We start from the raw sequence: 17,424 nt of genomic DNA on the forward strand, positions 1-17,424 counted from the left end.
TGACAGGAAGTACCCCAGACCCTAGAACAACATGGGGTTAGGGGCACCAACCCCTGTGCGGGCAAAACTCCATATAATTTCTGGCTCCCTGAAAACTTAACCACCAATAGCCCACTGTTAACTAGAAGCCTCACCAATAAACCGAAAAGTTGATCAACACATATATGTATTTGAGCTAGAGAAAAGAAAATATTTTAAGAAAATCATAAGGAAGAGAAAATGCACTTACAAGCTGTACTGCATTTACTGAAAAAAAATCACATATAAGTGGATCAGTGCAATTCAAACATGTTGTTCAAGGGCCAACTCTATTTATTCAATGAATCAATGGATATACAGTAAGACAAACTTTTAAAGAACAAAACCAAGCACCACGTGATATTATATTTTTATGGCAGGTGAATGATGAATTAATTTTAAAACATTAGCCTTGGGAGTGACCTCTGCAATCACGTCATGTCCACAACTACGTGGGAATTCTTTTCTCAGGGGTTCTGAATACCAGCCATGTTGCTCTGCTTAAGGTAAGAGGACTCACACCTCCCAGAGCCACCCAGCAACAGACAACACTCTGTGTCCATCCTCAGGCTGTGAAGAATCTGCCCCTGCAGGTTAATTCCTGAATCGCTGTCCTGACCAGGTTCCTACAGTAGGTACAAGTGCAGTGCTCGGCCCTGGATGATGCCCGCCCTGATTCACAGGACACAACTCTTCTCCAGGGAGGACAGTCCAGATAAGCAAGTTGAGGCTACCCTTCAGAAACACACAAAGCAAACCTATTCCTTCGTCAACAGGAATGCTTTTCTGACTTTTTAAAAGTCAGCTGTCATGGAGACCCTTAATTATTTCTTCTTCAGTTAAAAGCTGGCCAATTCTTTCAACCACTTCTCAACTCAGATACCAGTTCCTCCATGAGGTCCTGACCTGATTCTTCCTGAGGAAAGAGATAGAACTCACCACCCCTTCCTTAGCCCCTCACCTGGGGCCTGCAATACAGGCCCCACATACCAACATGCGCCCCAGACTGTGAAGTCCCATACTTACTATTTCATCCATCTGGACATGGTCCAACTGGAGCCAGGGTGCCCTCACCAGCCAGCTAGGTGCTATCCACATGGCATGGACTCAGAATGAGACTGCTCGACAAATGTATAAAGGATTGGAGAGGCACCACTCATAGGCTCCCTTAGAATTTTCCCCATGCTTCTTTGGCTGATATCTGAACTGTGCACATCTCTCTGTAGAAACTCAGTACCCAGAACTAGACACATGAATCCAAAAGTGGCACGCTACAGGATGAAGTCAAAGCCCAATGCTATACCCTCCTGCTGAACCCAGAGAAAGGAAAACGAGATCTCCTCCACCCTATAAAGACACACGTGTGCTAACGTTTATCTGGTCACAATCACTTCTGCTTGGGGACTTTCAATTTCTTTATAAAGAAAGCATTTTTACTAAAATAAAATATTAGAAAGAAGTCTTGCCACTTTAAAACTATTTTTCCCTGCAAGGAGATGGTGTTGAAATACTTCGATTCAGCAAATTCTTACTTGAAATATTACCATAATGTATTGATTTTTACCAGACTCAATTGACTGAAAAGTTGTTTGTATAGCAATATTGGCCAAACCAATATACTAGAACAATTTTGTTACCCATAGTAATCAAGTGCATTTCTGAAGTATAATTATACTGTCATAAAAATAAAGCCAAGATACCCTTTTCCAAGCAATAAAACAAAAGGGGCTATAAAACAGGAAGAAGAAAAGGCTAAATAAATGAGATTTTTTAAAATTAAATTTAGTGTCTTTTAAGAACACCTCCGCCTCCTCTTCCTACCCTTAAGCCAAGGTTAGCAGAAAATGATCAATACTTCAATCTCAATAAACTATTTCAATAATAGTTAATTCGGGTGGAAACAGAGTCTGAAAATCTCTGCTCAGCGACCTGTAACATCCTGTCATGTTGGTTGGACGCCAATAATCCATCATTGCCATAATGGATATGAGCATGTGTGAAGTTACAGGAACATGGAATGGGGGAAGCAAAGGTGGGAAAGGTGTGGAGAATCACAAGCTCAGGTTCATTCTATAGACTCTAATCAATACAATGTACATTATTGTATGAAACAAATCTCTAACAGTGACTGCCGGGAGAGCAAGAGAGGGAAACATACATAATTAATTTTATTTGACAAATACTCATTGATTTTCTGGAAATATTAATATCCTTGCTTGTCACATGACACTGTAACACAATCCAGTATTTAATTTTGCATTAAGATGATATCTTGTTTGCTTGTTTAAAATATGATCTTGGCTGCAAGGAAAAGGCTCTTCATTTGATTGGAAATTTAAAGTTAAAATAAATCAAACAATCGCCCTGGCTCTTGGGTCAATACCAAAACCACTTAAAAACTACTCTTAATTTACAAGATGTACCTCAGGGAAAAAATATAAAGGAGTGGGGTCACTGATGCAGTGGGTAGAGAAGCAGGGGTCAGACCTTCTGCTGATTTGGTTCGGCACCTTCAGGATGGCCCGTGAAAGAGGAGTGAGAGCTTTCTGAGTACTGTATGGTCCCAGTTTTCATTGAGGGCTCTTTTTTATTATGTTTTTCCCCTCAGGAATCCCATGTTTGGTCATAGTTTGTTTACTAAACAGCATTTCATTTGACAGCAATTCATGTATTTTCTCATTTTACGTAACTGACCATGAGAGCTTCTAATTTTCATTAAATACATCATGTTCCTCAAATGAGTTGACAGAATTCCAGCTCCAAAACCACAAATGTAATGTTTTACTTGGACTCTACAGCCATATTACAAGGGCAGAATACAACTTAATAGTTCATGTGATCTCAGCCACTGTCTCCAAGGACCATCCTCACCCTTCTGCCCAACAAATATCTAAAAAAATGGGTAAAACAAAAGAGAGGAGAGAATTATTATCCTGTCCCTCTTCTTGTTGTCTCTAGATACAGGCAAATTAATTCTTAAATAATGGTTTATATCCAATGTTCAAAACACCGTGTCAGCAGCGTTTTAAGCTATGTGTTATACTACTGAGAAAATCTTACCCCAAATCCAGGTTAGACCATTAATGTACTGTAGGAAGGAACAGGAGGCAGACAATTCATTACTATTTTCAAACACCTACATGCTAGAACACATAACCTAAAAGCTGATAATCTGAGTCTTAGGCTGACTAATTTGCATTAAAGAAAAAAATAAAAGATTATGCATATGGGCTGACTTATTAGCATGACTTAAGTCCAAGAGTTAAATATCACTTTATTTCTGGACCCAGAGCTTAAGCAACTCCATCAAACAATGCCCCTAGGGAGGAAAGAACCTGAGTGACTGGTCTTCATTATCATAGAATGTTTCCAAAAAAAGTGGGCCTGTTAATTATTTTCATTTCAATGTGACATACTACCCAAAATAACTAGTGTGTTGGGTTAATGGATGCTAAGTACTCAGTTTTAACACCTGAAAGAAAATTAATCATTCAAAAATATGCCATCAGTTTAGAAATTCCTATTCTTCCAGATGAACATTCTAAAATAATTACACAGGCTCTAAAACTAGCTGGATATGGGGAGAATCCAATTAAAGAGCCCTACTAAAACCTGCTTGGAAAAAACCCCCACTTGCCTCATTCTCGTTTCAGCCAACATGTATAAAGCATCTATCCTATCCTTAGGACTGGGCTGAGAACACTAGAAAACACAAAGAAACACAATGGACTCCGCTTGACCTTGAGAAACAACACCGCCTGGGGGAAAAACACAGAGAGGAGGAGAGACACTAGAATTCTGGCTTTCCCATTGAGTGGCCACATGCTGGGGAGTCCTAGCTTTTTCTGGTGGTAAAATGGGCTTAACATTTTACCAAGTGTCTTAAAGCAATCTGAAAATAAACTATGATAAAAGAGAAAACACTCAGGAACTTCTAAAAAAATCTGTATGTAAGATATAAGCAAATTTATGATATAACTAGCGAATAGCAGGAAACAGAGAAGTATACTGAGTATCATAATACAGAATTTTTGAAAGTTAAACACAACTAACACAGTTCAGTATCTGTGAGATGTTTGTAGATGTTCCAAAAAAAAAAAAAAAAAAAGAGCCCCATGGTCAAGTAAGTGTAGGGGGCACAGAGCTTAATGATTTTTCTATTATTAGCACTACCATGAACAGTAGCTAACATTTTTTTTTTTTTAAGATTTTATTTATTTACTTGACAGACAAGAGATCACAAGCAGGCAGAGAGGCAGGCAGAGAGAGGAGGAGGAAGCAGGATCCCTGCTGAGCAGAGAGCCCCAATTCGGGGCTTGATCCCAGGACCCCGGGATCATGACCTGAGCCGAAGGCAGAGGCTTTAACCCACTGAGCCACCCAGGTGCCCCAACAGTAGCTAACATTTAGTTGGTCGGTCATAGTGCTGAGCCTTTTCTATGAAACATCTCATTTAACCTCATGACAATCTTATTAGATGTTATTATCTCCGTTTTACACACAAACTGAGGCAGAAGACAAGATGTAACTTTCCCCAGGTCACACAGCTGGAGGCTGATGCAGGATACACATAACCACAACACATACTGTTCTCTACTTTCTCCAGGTTTCTGAAATTCACCGTGAATCTCTTAGAGGGGGATGGAATATGTGTCTTTCCTGAATTTGGGGTTTTTTTGGAGCAACATGCAGCATTTTGAGCAATGGAGCATAAATGAAAGCACATTCATTTTCAAAAGAAAACCTAAATTATTCTTCTTACTAGGCGTAAGCTCTACTTTAGTCTAAGGTATTTCCTTTATAATCCGTTTCGCCAAAGTTAGTAATCCAAGAAATCCCGACCTGAAATTACCTGCTTAGGTCATTATCATAAGACAGACAAGAACACAGCAAGAACCCTGCACGGTTCCACGATATCACTTGGTTTAAATGTTTCGGCTCAGGGGTCGTCTGAGTGGCTCAGTGGGTTAAGCCGCTGCCTTCGGCTCAGGTCATGATCCCAGAGTCCTGGGATCGAGTCCCGCATCGGGCTCTCTGCTGAGCGGAGAGCCTGCTCTCCTCTCTCTCTCTCTCTGCCTGCCTCTCTGCCTACTTGTGATCTCTGTCTGTCAAATAAAAAAAAAATTTTTTTAAAAATCTTAAAAAAAAAAAAATGTTTCGGCCCAGAATTTCATATTGTGTAACTGGAGGGGAATATCCAGACTTAAAGGGTAAACATGTGATCAAGTATTAAACAATATATACTGCAGTTACACATGATGTCATATCCCTTGAAATTCACAACATCCCATCAAGTGGAGCAAATAAGAGAGAAATATTAAACTTTTGCTTTGCATTTATTGGTTTTATTATACTTTATAAGAAAAAAAATTAAATAGGCCCATTAGGCAGTTTTGTTACCAATGAGTGGATTTTCCAATATTTTCTTCATCTAGTTTATGTAGCATAGCCTGTAATGTAATCATTTTGTTTGAAAAAAGAATCACAATTTTTATAGTCAACACCATTAAGGTAAACTTAGTGTAGGAGAAAGTCAATCATAACACAGCAAAGAGTTTTATAGAGACTTTAGTAAAGTGGATTCTCATTTCTTGAGAATTACACCACTTCCCCCCCCAACCCCAGTGCTGATCTAAAAGCCAGGGATATATGAACAATACAACTGAAGCCCAGGCAGAAATGAAAACCAGTGATCATTGACAATTGGTTATGCAATTTGGTTATCTTTATACTCTTTCCTCTTAAGAATCACCTAAGCAATCAAAATGAAGGAATATCTTCTTTGTATGAGAAATATACTATGTAAAATAAAGCCCTAAAATGATCATATTACTGCCACTCACCCTCCAAAAACAACCACTGTCAAAAATGTATTAAATCGGGGCACCTGGGTGGCTCAGTGGGTTAAAGCCTCTGCCTTCGGCTCAGGTCATGATCCCAGAGTCCTGGGATCGAGCTCCACGTCGGGCTCTCTGCTCAGTGGGGAGCCTGCTTCCACCTCTCTCTGTCTGCCTGCCTCTCTGCCTATTTGTAATCTCTGCCTGTCAAATAAATAAATAAAATCTTTTTAAAAAATGTATTAAATCTTACAACACTCAGGGCACTTGGGTGGCTCAGTCAGTTGAGCGTCCGACTCTTGATTTCAGTTCAGGTCGTGACATCGAGGTGGTGGGATCGAGCCCCAGGATGGGCTTAGACCTCAGTGGAGAGTCTGCTTGGGGATTCTCTTGCTCCCTCTCTCCCTGCCCCTCCCCCACTTAGGTGTGAGCCCATGTGCTCGCGCTCTCTCTCAAATAAATAAATCTTTTTTTAAAAAATAAAAAGTCAAAAATCTTCCAACATGCATATTGAGCACTAGCAATGGCAAATAAATGAAATCAGGATAAATTGGATGTTAACACAGCATTCCAGCAGTTAAAAGAACTTGTGTGTGCTAAGGACGTGTAAAATAATGCGGTCCTAATGAAAGGAGAACTTCTAGACATGCTCCTTAGCTAAAAAGGTGACCAAGGCAAACAGGGAGTTATTGTTTAATGGGCATAGGTTTCAGATTTGCAAGACAAAAGGAGTTCTGGAGATGGATAGTGTTGAAGTTGGCACAACAGTTCGAATATGCCTAATGCCACTGAACTAACTACAGGCTTAAAAAAGGTGAAGATAGGGGCGCCTGGGTGGCTCAGTGGGTTAAGCCGCTGCCTTCGGCTCAGGTCATGATCTCAGGGTCCTGGGATTGAGTCCCGCATCGGGCTCTCTGCTCAGCGGGGAGCCTGCTTCCTCCTCTCTCTCTCTGCTTGCCTCTCTGCCTGCTTGTGATCTCTCTGTCAGATAAATAAATAAAATCTTTAAAAAAAAAAAAAAAAGGTGAAGATACTAAATTTTATGTTATATGTTCCTCACCATAATTAAACAAATAATAAAACATTAAAATGATTTAGAGAGCCTGGGAAGTACAACTGGTTAAGTGTCTGACTCACTTTTGGCTCAGGTCATGATTTCAGGGTCATGAGATCAAGCCCTGCATCGGGCTCCATACTCAGCACAGAGTCTGCATAAGCCTCTCTCTCCCTCTCCCTCTACCTGTCACCCCTGCTTGCTCTCTCTAAAATAAATAAACCTTTAAAAAAGCAAACAAATGAAAACATTAACATGATTTCATGTTGTAATTTTTCCTTGGTAGGTGGTCATGTTATTTCTATCTCTCTGCATCCCCTGCTCCTTTCTGTTATTAGCCTATGTTTTAAAAGAAAAGATTTAAATCTTAACATCTGGGGTATTATTTCTAATAAAAATCACCTTCTGGAGTTTGGTGGGTTTATGTTCTCCCTACCCCACTAGAATAAACCAGGACAGCAAATTCACAATAGAACAAAGTGAATTTAAAACTATGAACATGCATGAGAGTTAAACATCTGGTTAAACAGAACACATGAATAGGTTAGGCATCTACAGAAATGATTTTGGATTCCATTTGAAGTCAATAAAAGGAATCTAAAGAGTTGAAGAGTTGCTAGAAATTCTTCCTGTTTTATTATATTTGGCTATAAGCACAAAAGCATTAGTACAAGCAAGACTAAGGCTTTGAAAATTGTTCCCTACAGCGAACTCAGGAGAAGCAAATCAGAGCATGCTGGTTCCTTCTTCTTTCCTTTCAAAGGGCACCTGAACCTAAGAACCCTCAGGACAGGGTAAAAATTCAAGTCAGATAAGAGTAAGAAGGAGAAGACTGAGCTGAAGAGATGCTTTTTATGCAGTACTGGGGGCTGCTTGAGAAGGAATGCTAGTATGATCCAGGAAAGGACAAGAGTGGCTCAAACCCATCAGAGGCATTAGGCATGAAAACATTTTAAGGCCACAGCCTAAGGATCGTGGAGGCAATATGCTGGTATTTAATTCTCTGAATTATCATAGTGGAAGCACTTAACTTTCAGACCAACTACTCAGAGTACCCAGTCATCTATAAGAAAAAATAATTGAAATACATGAACATAAGTTCTTAAAGGAGTAGGTTCAGGAGAACAGACTCACATCCTGACTCTACCTGCAGAGAAGACTGAAGCCCTGAGTGGGTGAATGGGTCGGCTGACTGAGAAGAAGCTTCTAACCCTGGGAAACCTAATTCCATACCAAGGCTGCATCTCTGTGTGGAAGAAGTTCTGGGATTTTAGGATGTGACCCTTCATGGTCATGGGCAATAGGACAATTTTTATCTATAGTCGTGTGGTTAGCAAGCACTTAAAATTCTAAAAACATTAATAACCAATTATAAATTGTCTCACAACTTTGAAGATCTATATTAAAACATCTAAGGTAAAAACACAATCATAATGTGATGCAGAGTTAGTGTATATATGGAAAACAGCTCTCTGGAGGAAAGCTTTATTACTCCCTCAGGGCTTTCTTACAGAGTATGGATTTTTTAATTCCTAGTGGAATATTTTTCATACACCATTGCAGACTATTAAGTACCAGATATTACATTATGTAGTTTAAACTTTGCACTACTGCATGAGAAAGACTTCCCTGTCGAGAGAACTATTTTTTACAGTTAGCATTTTTTAATATGAAAATGAACACTCCTTTAGGGTAAGATCACTGCTACTGGAATTTGGGAGAATTTTATAACTTAACATATTCATCAATGTGTAGAAATTCTCTCAGGGGACTTGGGTGAAGGGAGAAGGAAATACAAGAGGAATCAGTCTTGTTAATAACTTACAGTGTCAACACAGGGCACAGCAATGGTATTTATAAGGGCTGTTTTCCACTGGGCAAAGCTGTAAAAGGGTAGGGGACTAGCACAGGGTGCAAACAAGTTTTAAAAAAAAAAAAATTGGTGTGAAAGAGTGAAGGAAAAAAATACATTAAACTTCAGGCCAGTTAAAGGTACACTTGCTAATGGTGGACTATTAACTGCTCACCCAGGAGAGATGCAGACGCAGAAATATTAAAAAGGCAATATAAATGCACTTTTCCAACCAATTCCTGAGAAAATAGATGCCTTGCAGAATTTTTGGAGTCAAAAGTGGAAATAAACTCTAAGTGCTGATGGTCATTTAAAAATCTTTGCCACGGAGAACTTGAGTACTCACATTTGGCTAAAGTGCATAGAAAGTTTAAATGAAATCGACTACTCACTTGTAGACTGTGCCTCCGTTGCCATGGCCAAGAGTGTCTCGATACCGTATGTCTTGTTCATTCATCTCCATGAGAAAGAAAGAAAAACAAAAAGGGTGTCATGCTGTGGATGGAAATGTCAAGGAAAAGCAACTCTGGGCCATAAACAACAAGCAGTCTGGGTCATTTCAAGTTCAGCTGCAAGAACGAGAAGATCAATACAACATTTGCTGTCCAATTTATAAAAGACGATACCAAGGGACAAAGTGATGGAAAGTTTAATGACAATTTGTTTGCCTGGGTCATTTCATTAAAGTTTGATAAAAGGTGTCAAAATGGAATGATATAACATAGCTCAAAAGGGTCAGGTCATAGCTACTGATAAGAACACAGTCTCCGGCACTACACATAACCAATGCCAAATAGCTCTGCACATAACCAAAGTCAAACTTGGGAAGACAACACACACACACACACACACACACACACACGGTAATCTAATGCACAATCTGTAAATAAATCAGCCCCTGAAAACTCCTCAGGTGACCCCATAGCTAACATTAAACAAACTAACTGAATAATGTTAATGACTTTCCTAACAGATACAGCTTTTCTCTGGAAACAGGAAATAGTATACAGCAGTAACTGGGTAGAAATAATAATATGCTGATGGAAAAGTGCCAAATGAGTGCACTTTCAAATGCACACACTGTCAAATATTGTAATGCATAAAGGGAAAAACATATAAGCATGTGATTCTTATAAACTAAAGTCATTTTCAAAATTTAATATGTTAAATAGCATGCACATTTTCCCTGATTCTGTAAAAACGATTACACCACAAATACTACTCTCGTTTATATCATGAATAGGAGTCAATTATTTTAGTGCCCACAAAATAATGTTTTAGAGTTTTCAAGAACTCCCTCAATTATTTATCAAATGACTTTAAGACCAGTCAGATTATATTTGATGCATTCAGTAATTTTCTACACAGTGGTCCAGTTGCTTAAAAATTAACTGCCAACTTTATTCACTAAATGGATTCAATAAAAGTGTTATTTTCCATATAGCTAAAGCTTGGGAAAAGCCATAGTAAGCCGTGGGAAAAAAAAAAAAAATCAATTTCCAGGGAATTGCACTGCCTTGCATGGGCAGAAAATGGATGGAGTTTTTAATTCAGTATCACCTGGAAAAAAAATAGTTTGCTTTCAGACCATTATAGTAAAGCTTTAAATATTTTGCTCTAAACATCCACCAATTGAATAAAGCAAGGCTCCATTTATCAAGGGAAATATTTTTCTTCTATACGTTTCTGAGGTTGAAGCTTCAGAGAGCTGTGATAATTAGGAGTAAAAAGCACAGGTAACAGAAACAGCTTCCTTTCCAAGCCGTTCTGCCTATCCCTAAAAGAATATTGACAGATTAATGTGTAAAGGCCAATTCAACACCCAATTTAATTGTAGTACAACCTGATTGATGCAATTTGCAATCAGCTAATTACTATATTTAGGGTCAGAGGCAAAACGATAGACAAGTCAGAAAAACTGGCAACTATTTTCCTCTTTGAGGGAAATTTTGTTCTTCATTACCTTTATATTACTAATGCAGAAAAACAGCTCGTATTTTAACCTATATAAAAGATGGAACATGAAGAAAAGAAAAGAAAACCTCATTACACTGGACCAAATGATAAATTTTAAAATAGCATGAACAAGAGCAGTATATGAAATAACTTGAGATGCCTAAGGTTAGCAGAGCTGCTCCTGGGTGTACTGCGATCGGTGGGTATGAAGGATACACACGCAAACTGCACTATCTATTGGCCAGTACAAATGGGCTAATTCCTTCAAAACCTTTCTTAAGGTAGTCTGAACAGCACTCTTAACAACCTCATTTGTACCACTAGCTTCCTTTATAAGCTACACCCTTATCAGGGTCCAAAGTAAATTCCAGGAGAACAAAGCTCATGGAGTATATATAGTATATATTCAGGCTTTAGAAGGACCACACTCTGAGACTGTAGTACCCCTCCCACCACTCCATCAGGGCCTTCCACATAAAAAAACCAGTAGTTTCCTCTCAGAAAAATAAATACACTGAGATATATTGCTATTACACATTCTAATAACATACTGGGATGGACCTAGGGGCTTGTTTTTATGGAATTTTGTTGGAGGAAGAGAAGGCAAAGGAGTAGGTATGGCACATCTCTGAGCAGCTTCAATCATTATAAACCTGACATTGTAGTTTTTTTGTTTGTTTGTTTGTTTGTTTGTTTGTTTTCCCTACCTCTAATACCCAGGAGGTTGAGAAGAGAAGTGGAGCAGCCAACTAACAGCATTCCAACCTGACCAGGAATGGTAAGCATCCAACAGGGGATGAGCTGAGAGGCTATTGTGTGTGTGTGTGTGTGTACACGTGCGTGTGTGTGTGTGTGTGTGTGTGTGTGCATATGCTAAGCTTTCAGTAAGCAAATTCAAGAACAAAAATAGAATCCCTCAGACAATAAGACTGTAAGAGCCTAATAAAGATAAAAGTTGTTTTGGAGTAAAAATTCTAAAACCATCTCACTTAAAAAGACAGTATCAATAAAAAGATAGGTAAAGTGTTTCTACAATGTTTTAAAGTTTTATAGACCTCTGCCTGGCCTATTTATTGACTGATAGATATTTATTTTAAAAACCCAGATTCTTTTCCTTTCTGCTTATCTGGATTTCTTGTTTTTATATAGTATGCAAATATTATCCACATTAAAAAAAAAAAAAACATTTAAAAGGAAAACTATTAGAGCCAAGCTCATGAACTGATTACAAACAACCTTTTGAGAATCTCAAATCTCTGATCAAAATGGGTTACTTTAATTGATTTTAACTATGAAAATAAATCACTAACAGGATCAACTAATAGGTAATAACACTGTTACCTCTTTAGACGAGCAAATTAGTTCAACTTTTCTAAATGAAGCACAGGAACAGTGATCATTTTGATACAAAAGTGGGATTTATATGCCTACAAGATACAATATTTAAATACTACGGTTGGGAACAAGTATCACAAAAATCAGTTTTTTTTTTCAAGTGCATAGCCCAATTAGGTCATAAAACTAGTCAGTAACAACTAGTCAAGGCTAGTACTCAGTCCTTCAGTATTCTCTGCTCAATGCCATATCTTAGCAGCTGATGTCCTGGCTAAGTAAGGAAAACATCCTCTCCCATCAGGCTCACTGGCCCACAGGAAGGAAAACAATAAATGGAAGAGCACTCACAAGTTAAAAGCAATTTCATTAGCTGTAGTATTTGTTTTTAGGAAGATAAATGTTTCAAAGATCACACAGCTCTTTATAGAGAAAAGAGCTGAAATAATGTTTTTATTGAATAGAGACACTGAATTATTTTTAAATATAGCTGTTTCCTTGTTTTGACTAAAAAAAGGAAATAAAAGGCAGAACACTAAATGTGAGAGGAGAAGAAGAAAAGCCATTAGAGTTACAATTACACGTCAACTCAAATGACCTGGGAGAAATGATGGGCACTGGGCTCATCTGCAGAAGGAAAGTCAGAGGCTAGGTAAGTAACATGGACTAGACAGGACAACCCATGAGTGGTTTCCATGTGGGTAGGGGAGGGAGTCATGTAGTGTGGACTCCCACACACAGTCTCATTTATATTCTGGTCTTCATATGGGATGTAAGATGAACGGTAAGAATCTAAGAGTTTTTATATAGCGGTCATAATACAGCTTTTAAGCTAACTTTACAGTAGAATTCCTATTTTTCTTCCTCCACCTGTTTTCTTTTTCTTTCTTTCTTTTTTTTTTTTTAATACAGAAAGTTTTCTAACAGCATCTGAAGTTCTCAAAACAGCCAAGACCAGGATCAGAATTAGTTCTAAGATCTGTGGCTTCCCAGTACATTTATATTTGATATATCAGGAATAGGAAAATAGTCCCACCCTCTCCTACAAAATCTAAAACACGAAAAGAAGGAAAACAACTTCAGAGATGCAAAGGTCAAAGTCATTCATCCTTGGAGTAACTGTGCACTTTTTTAATCCTTTAAATTGACCCAATGGGCCATTTCTAATCAGTTTTAAATCAAGAGCCAATGTTAAAGAGATGATACCACACTAAAACTGAAGTGGAAAAAACACATCACAAAAACACACCAGTGGGACTGATTTATAGCTCTCAGTGACACATGCCTAAACTATCTTACGATTCAGCTTTTAAGCTAGAAAAAAAGGAATCCTCCATCATTAAGCAGTAAAGTGTCTCCCTTCCAAGAATTAAAAGTTAAACTTTAAAAAAACCGCTTGATTTAATATAATATTAATGAAATTAATGGGGAAAATGGAATGGAATTCAATTATGGATCAACAAAGAAAATATTCTTTGTTTATTATATGCCTGTGTTAAGAAGAATCAGTACCTATCGCTTATAAATCATTAAAATAAAAATGCTCAATTAATCCTTATTTTATATGTACAGGTCTGACAGAAACTAGTCCTATTCCTAGACCTTTGCTTCACAAATCGAAGCAAAATGGTTTCAGAAAGCAGTCACACTCTATGAGCAGACAATTGGAGAGATTTAGTAAATCCCACTTTAGAGAACAGAGACTAATCGGAAAACACAAGCCAGTCAAATGTTTCTTATGAACTGTTGACACTATATCAATGCTGAATCAATTGGTGGCATTTACTCTGAGTGACAGAAAAGAAATAAATATTTATATCACATAACCTATATCAATGAACCCAGGCAGAAAGCTATTTCTAACCTGTCAATATTTGATTATCTTGAAGAATCATGTCCCTTTCTTTTAATGATTAATATGAATTCCTTATTAAATCTAAGTGGAGGCTAGTGGAAAGGCAAATCATTATTAATGCTTGAGAGCATAAACCACTGAAATAAAAAACTATGCTCAAGTGTTAAAGTATTGTTAAATGTGACTTACATCTTCCATACCAAGTGGTGTCAGTGCTCAGCCCATAAATTTATTGACGCCACAGCTGTGCCTGTTACCCTCACTGCCGTGTGATCTCGCTTTAGCTCCCCTACAGCATCAAGGAACTGAGAAGTTAGTACAAGGAGGAGGCACTAACTGTGAGGACCTCCAAAGGCGAGTTTTTCTGGTTTGTTTGTTCTTCTGAATGAAAGTAAATACAATGAAGGCTGCTCCTTGAAAGCAAGCGCCATACTGTTTAACACAGGGTTATCCCATCCCCAAGGGAAAGCAATAAACCATCGTTAAGTGTAAAAAATCATTATTAAGACAATCTTCCACCACCGAGAACCTCACAACTGAGACCACTAAGAAATTTATGGTACTAGGTCTGTTGTCAAAACATGAGGAACATTTCAGAACGCTTATTTTTTTGCACTGGAAATAAACTGTTTTTCATCTTTGGAAGAGGAATCTATGACAGGTTATTTTCCATTGCCTGGGCTGAACAAATGTAGTTAAAGCTTCTTAATTTACATCAATTTTGAAATATATTTTCCAGCTGAAGAAAGCAAGTGACTCATACATAAGTTACAATTAGTAACTAGAATGCATGCATGCTGAAGACACAAAAACATCCCAGGCTCCAGGTTTCTGCTTTTCGTCAGGTTTCATGTCATACTGGCTCTGAACACAGCCAGGGCACTAGGGGAACATACTTGTGGGCCTCAATCCAAACAAACCTCTGGCTGCTTAAAGTCAAAAGTATCAGGTAAATTTTGAGGCCATCAAGATCACACACACACCAGGTTTCCGTTAGCTGTAAACAGAAAATCTAAGGACTAGAATTCACACACTCTGGATAACGATCAGAACCAGATCAACTTATTTTTTTCAACTGTATTCAAGGACAATGTGCTAAAGAAGCTGGGCTTCCAGAAGCACTACCCGCCAGTCTCCACTATAAGGCATGCACATCTATTAGGCCACAAAGTTACAGGTGATATTAAAGGACAAGCACGGGGACCCAGCTTTGTCTTCTTGACGGGCTCTACTACAACTACTTGATTCATGAAATGCCAATGAGCCTCGGAGAGGTCAGCGTGTGAAGGCACTGAATAAGCATCTGAGATAATTAAGATTTCAGCCTTCGAAACATGGACGGGAAGTGAACAGCAGTTAAGAAAATCAATAAGAGTCTTTTATTTGCAGTGACACAGATGTCTCAGTCAATAGAGCCTAATAGGCAGGCTTGATCGCAACGGACAGGCGCCTGCCTCCAAGGCTATCAAAGGGCTTCCTCTATAACAAACATTAAAACGCATTTATGTTGCTATTGAAGAATCAAGGACCCCGTAGGTAGCTTAATTTGCCGGTGTATGTTTAAAAGCACTACACTATTTCAGAAACGTCCATTTACTTGAATCAGAATTAGTGCGAATACCCGGCCCTGCAGGCCTGGCTGTCCCTCTCTGCCCAGGTTAGGCCATTCAGCTTTAGGGGGCCAGCCAGCAGGGCGAACCAAACCAGGGGCTTCTCAAGCCAAAAAATCTTAAATGCCAAAGATCAGCTGTTGTTCTGTTTCCCTAAAAAGCCAGTGTTCCTTTTGGGACCAAAGAAGGAGCCGAGGTAAGAAAGGAACAGTTTTTCCTCTTCTCCCCAAAGATAATGGAAGTGGCGGCCACCTCCCGACACGGGGCCATTTTGACAACCCATGGGTTGACACACTTGTTCAGAACTGATTAACTTTTTTCAGACTGAGATGGCAGCAGGGTGTGTACATGGTACTTCAATCTGCTCAAAGTGAGACCCATTAGCACAGTCTGAAAGACGTGCTGCAAATTGTTCTGCCAATCAAATTAAGCCACCGTAATTCATTTATGACAAGAAGGCGTTCGCGGGCTCTTTATGTGTTTATGAAGTTTATGGACACAAAAACTGGACTGTGATGAGTTACTATGTGGAAATCTTAATATGCAATGACACCTACCTGGCCATTGGCTAATATTTTTTTCAGTTCGGCAGAAGATTTCTTTAAGCTGGAAAAGGAAGACATGATTTTTAATGGCAAGATCATGGACACCTTGGAACACCATTCAGAATTCCACACTAAAACACATCTGTTTCAGGTGTAGACATGCACTACCCTCTTTACAACCTTTTTCCTATACATAAAATTTTCTCCAAGTAACTGGCCTACCAGAAAGGGTATTAATAAAAAACCTGAGGGCACCTGGGTGGCTCAGTGGGTTAAGCCACTGCCTTCGGCTCAGGTCATGATCTCAGGGTCCTGGGATCGAGTCCCGCATCGGGCTCAGCAGGGAGCCTGCTTCCCTCTCTCTCTGCCTGCCTCTCCATCTACCTGTGATTTCTCTCTGTCAAATAAATAAATAAAATCTTTAAAAAAATAAATAAATAAAAAATAAAAAACCTGAAACCCTAAAGCAATAACGAAGCCTAGAGTCATGATGAAGCTAGACTGCCTTGTGGATTACGTTGGTGACCCTTTTGGCCCTTCATCCTGCTGCCTTTGGGTAGCCTTTCAGTGGTGACTTGATGTGGAGTCTATCATCTGCTAAATACAGAGTACTTAGCAATGAACTCTTTGGATGTTTATAGAAATGGGAAAATAGAACTCCAAAAGATAAAATAGGTAGTTTAAGTCTTAATCTTTTACAGTTGAGAGTTAAAATTCAGCTTGCTGAGAAGCAAATGTGCAGCAAAAATCAATTTTGGGACTCACTCACTGCGGGATCTGGGACAATCTGTTACTCATCTGCTCTGAACGGCTAGGTAAAATGGGGGGAATCAATGTTATACGGTAAAAAAATTAAATATTAGAAAAAGCTCATGTATATAGTAGATACTAAATAAATTTCAGCCGCCTTCTCTTTCCTTTTCTGTCCTTTAAGTGGGAGATCCAGCTTCCAGAGTCATTTAAGAAATACGAAAATGGAGGCGCCTGGGTGGCTCAGTGGGTTAAAGCCTCTGTCTTTGGCTCAGGTCATGATCCCAGGGTCCTGGGATCGAGCCCCGCATCGGGCTCTCTGCTCGGCAGGGAGCCTGCTTCCCTTCCTCTCTCTCTGCCTACCTCTCTGCCTACTTGTGATCTCTGTCTGTCAAATAAATAAATAAATAAAATCTTTTTAAAATAAAGAAATATGAAAATGTTCTTCTCTGGATATATATGGCTATGTAAACACCTATGGAATGAATTTAGGAAAAGCGGCCAGGGGATGCTCTGAAGTCCTTCTAGCTTTATAATCAGTTATACCCAAAGATATCCACCCACTTAGAAGAGTGGTGTACAAAATAGCCCCTCATCTCATCAATGTTCTAACTG

The 17,424-nt window shown here is 38.8% G+C and overlaps 1 protein-coding gene across 1 annotated transcript in view; it reads right to left on the reverse strand.

The window, feature by feature from the left end:
• MAP2K5 (mitogen-activated protein kinase kinase 5) overlaps nucleotides 1-17,424 on the reverse strand; it is a 256,439-nt gene that overhangs the window by 190,674 nt on the left and 48,341 nt on the right. The window contains exons 7-8 of the mRNA XM_044231754.1: nucleotides 16,072-16,120; nucleotides 9,154-9,218 (exon numbers count right to left, since the gene is read on the reverse strand). Coding sequence (XP_044087689.1) covers nucleotides 9,154-9,218; nucleotides 16,072-16,120 — 114 coding nt within the window. The remainder of the gene's footprint in view (nucleotides 1-9,153; nucleotides 9,219-16,071; nucleotides 16,121-17,424) is intronic.

Source organism: Neovison vison, chromosome 13 (genome assembly GCF_020171115.1).
Source record: "Neovison vison isolate M4711 chromosome 13, ASM_NN_V1, whole genome shotgun sequence".
Taxonomy (NCBI): domain Eukaryota; kingdom Metazoa; phylum Chordata; class Mammalia; order Carnivora; family Mustelidae; genus Neogale; species Neogale vison.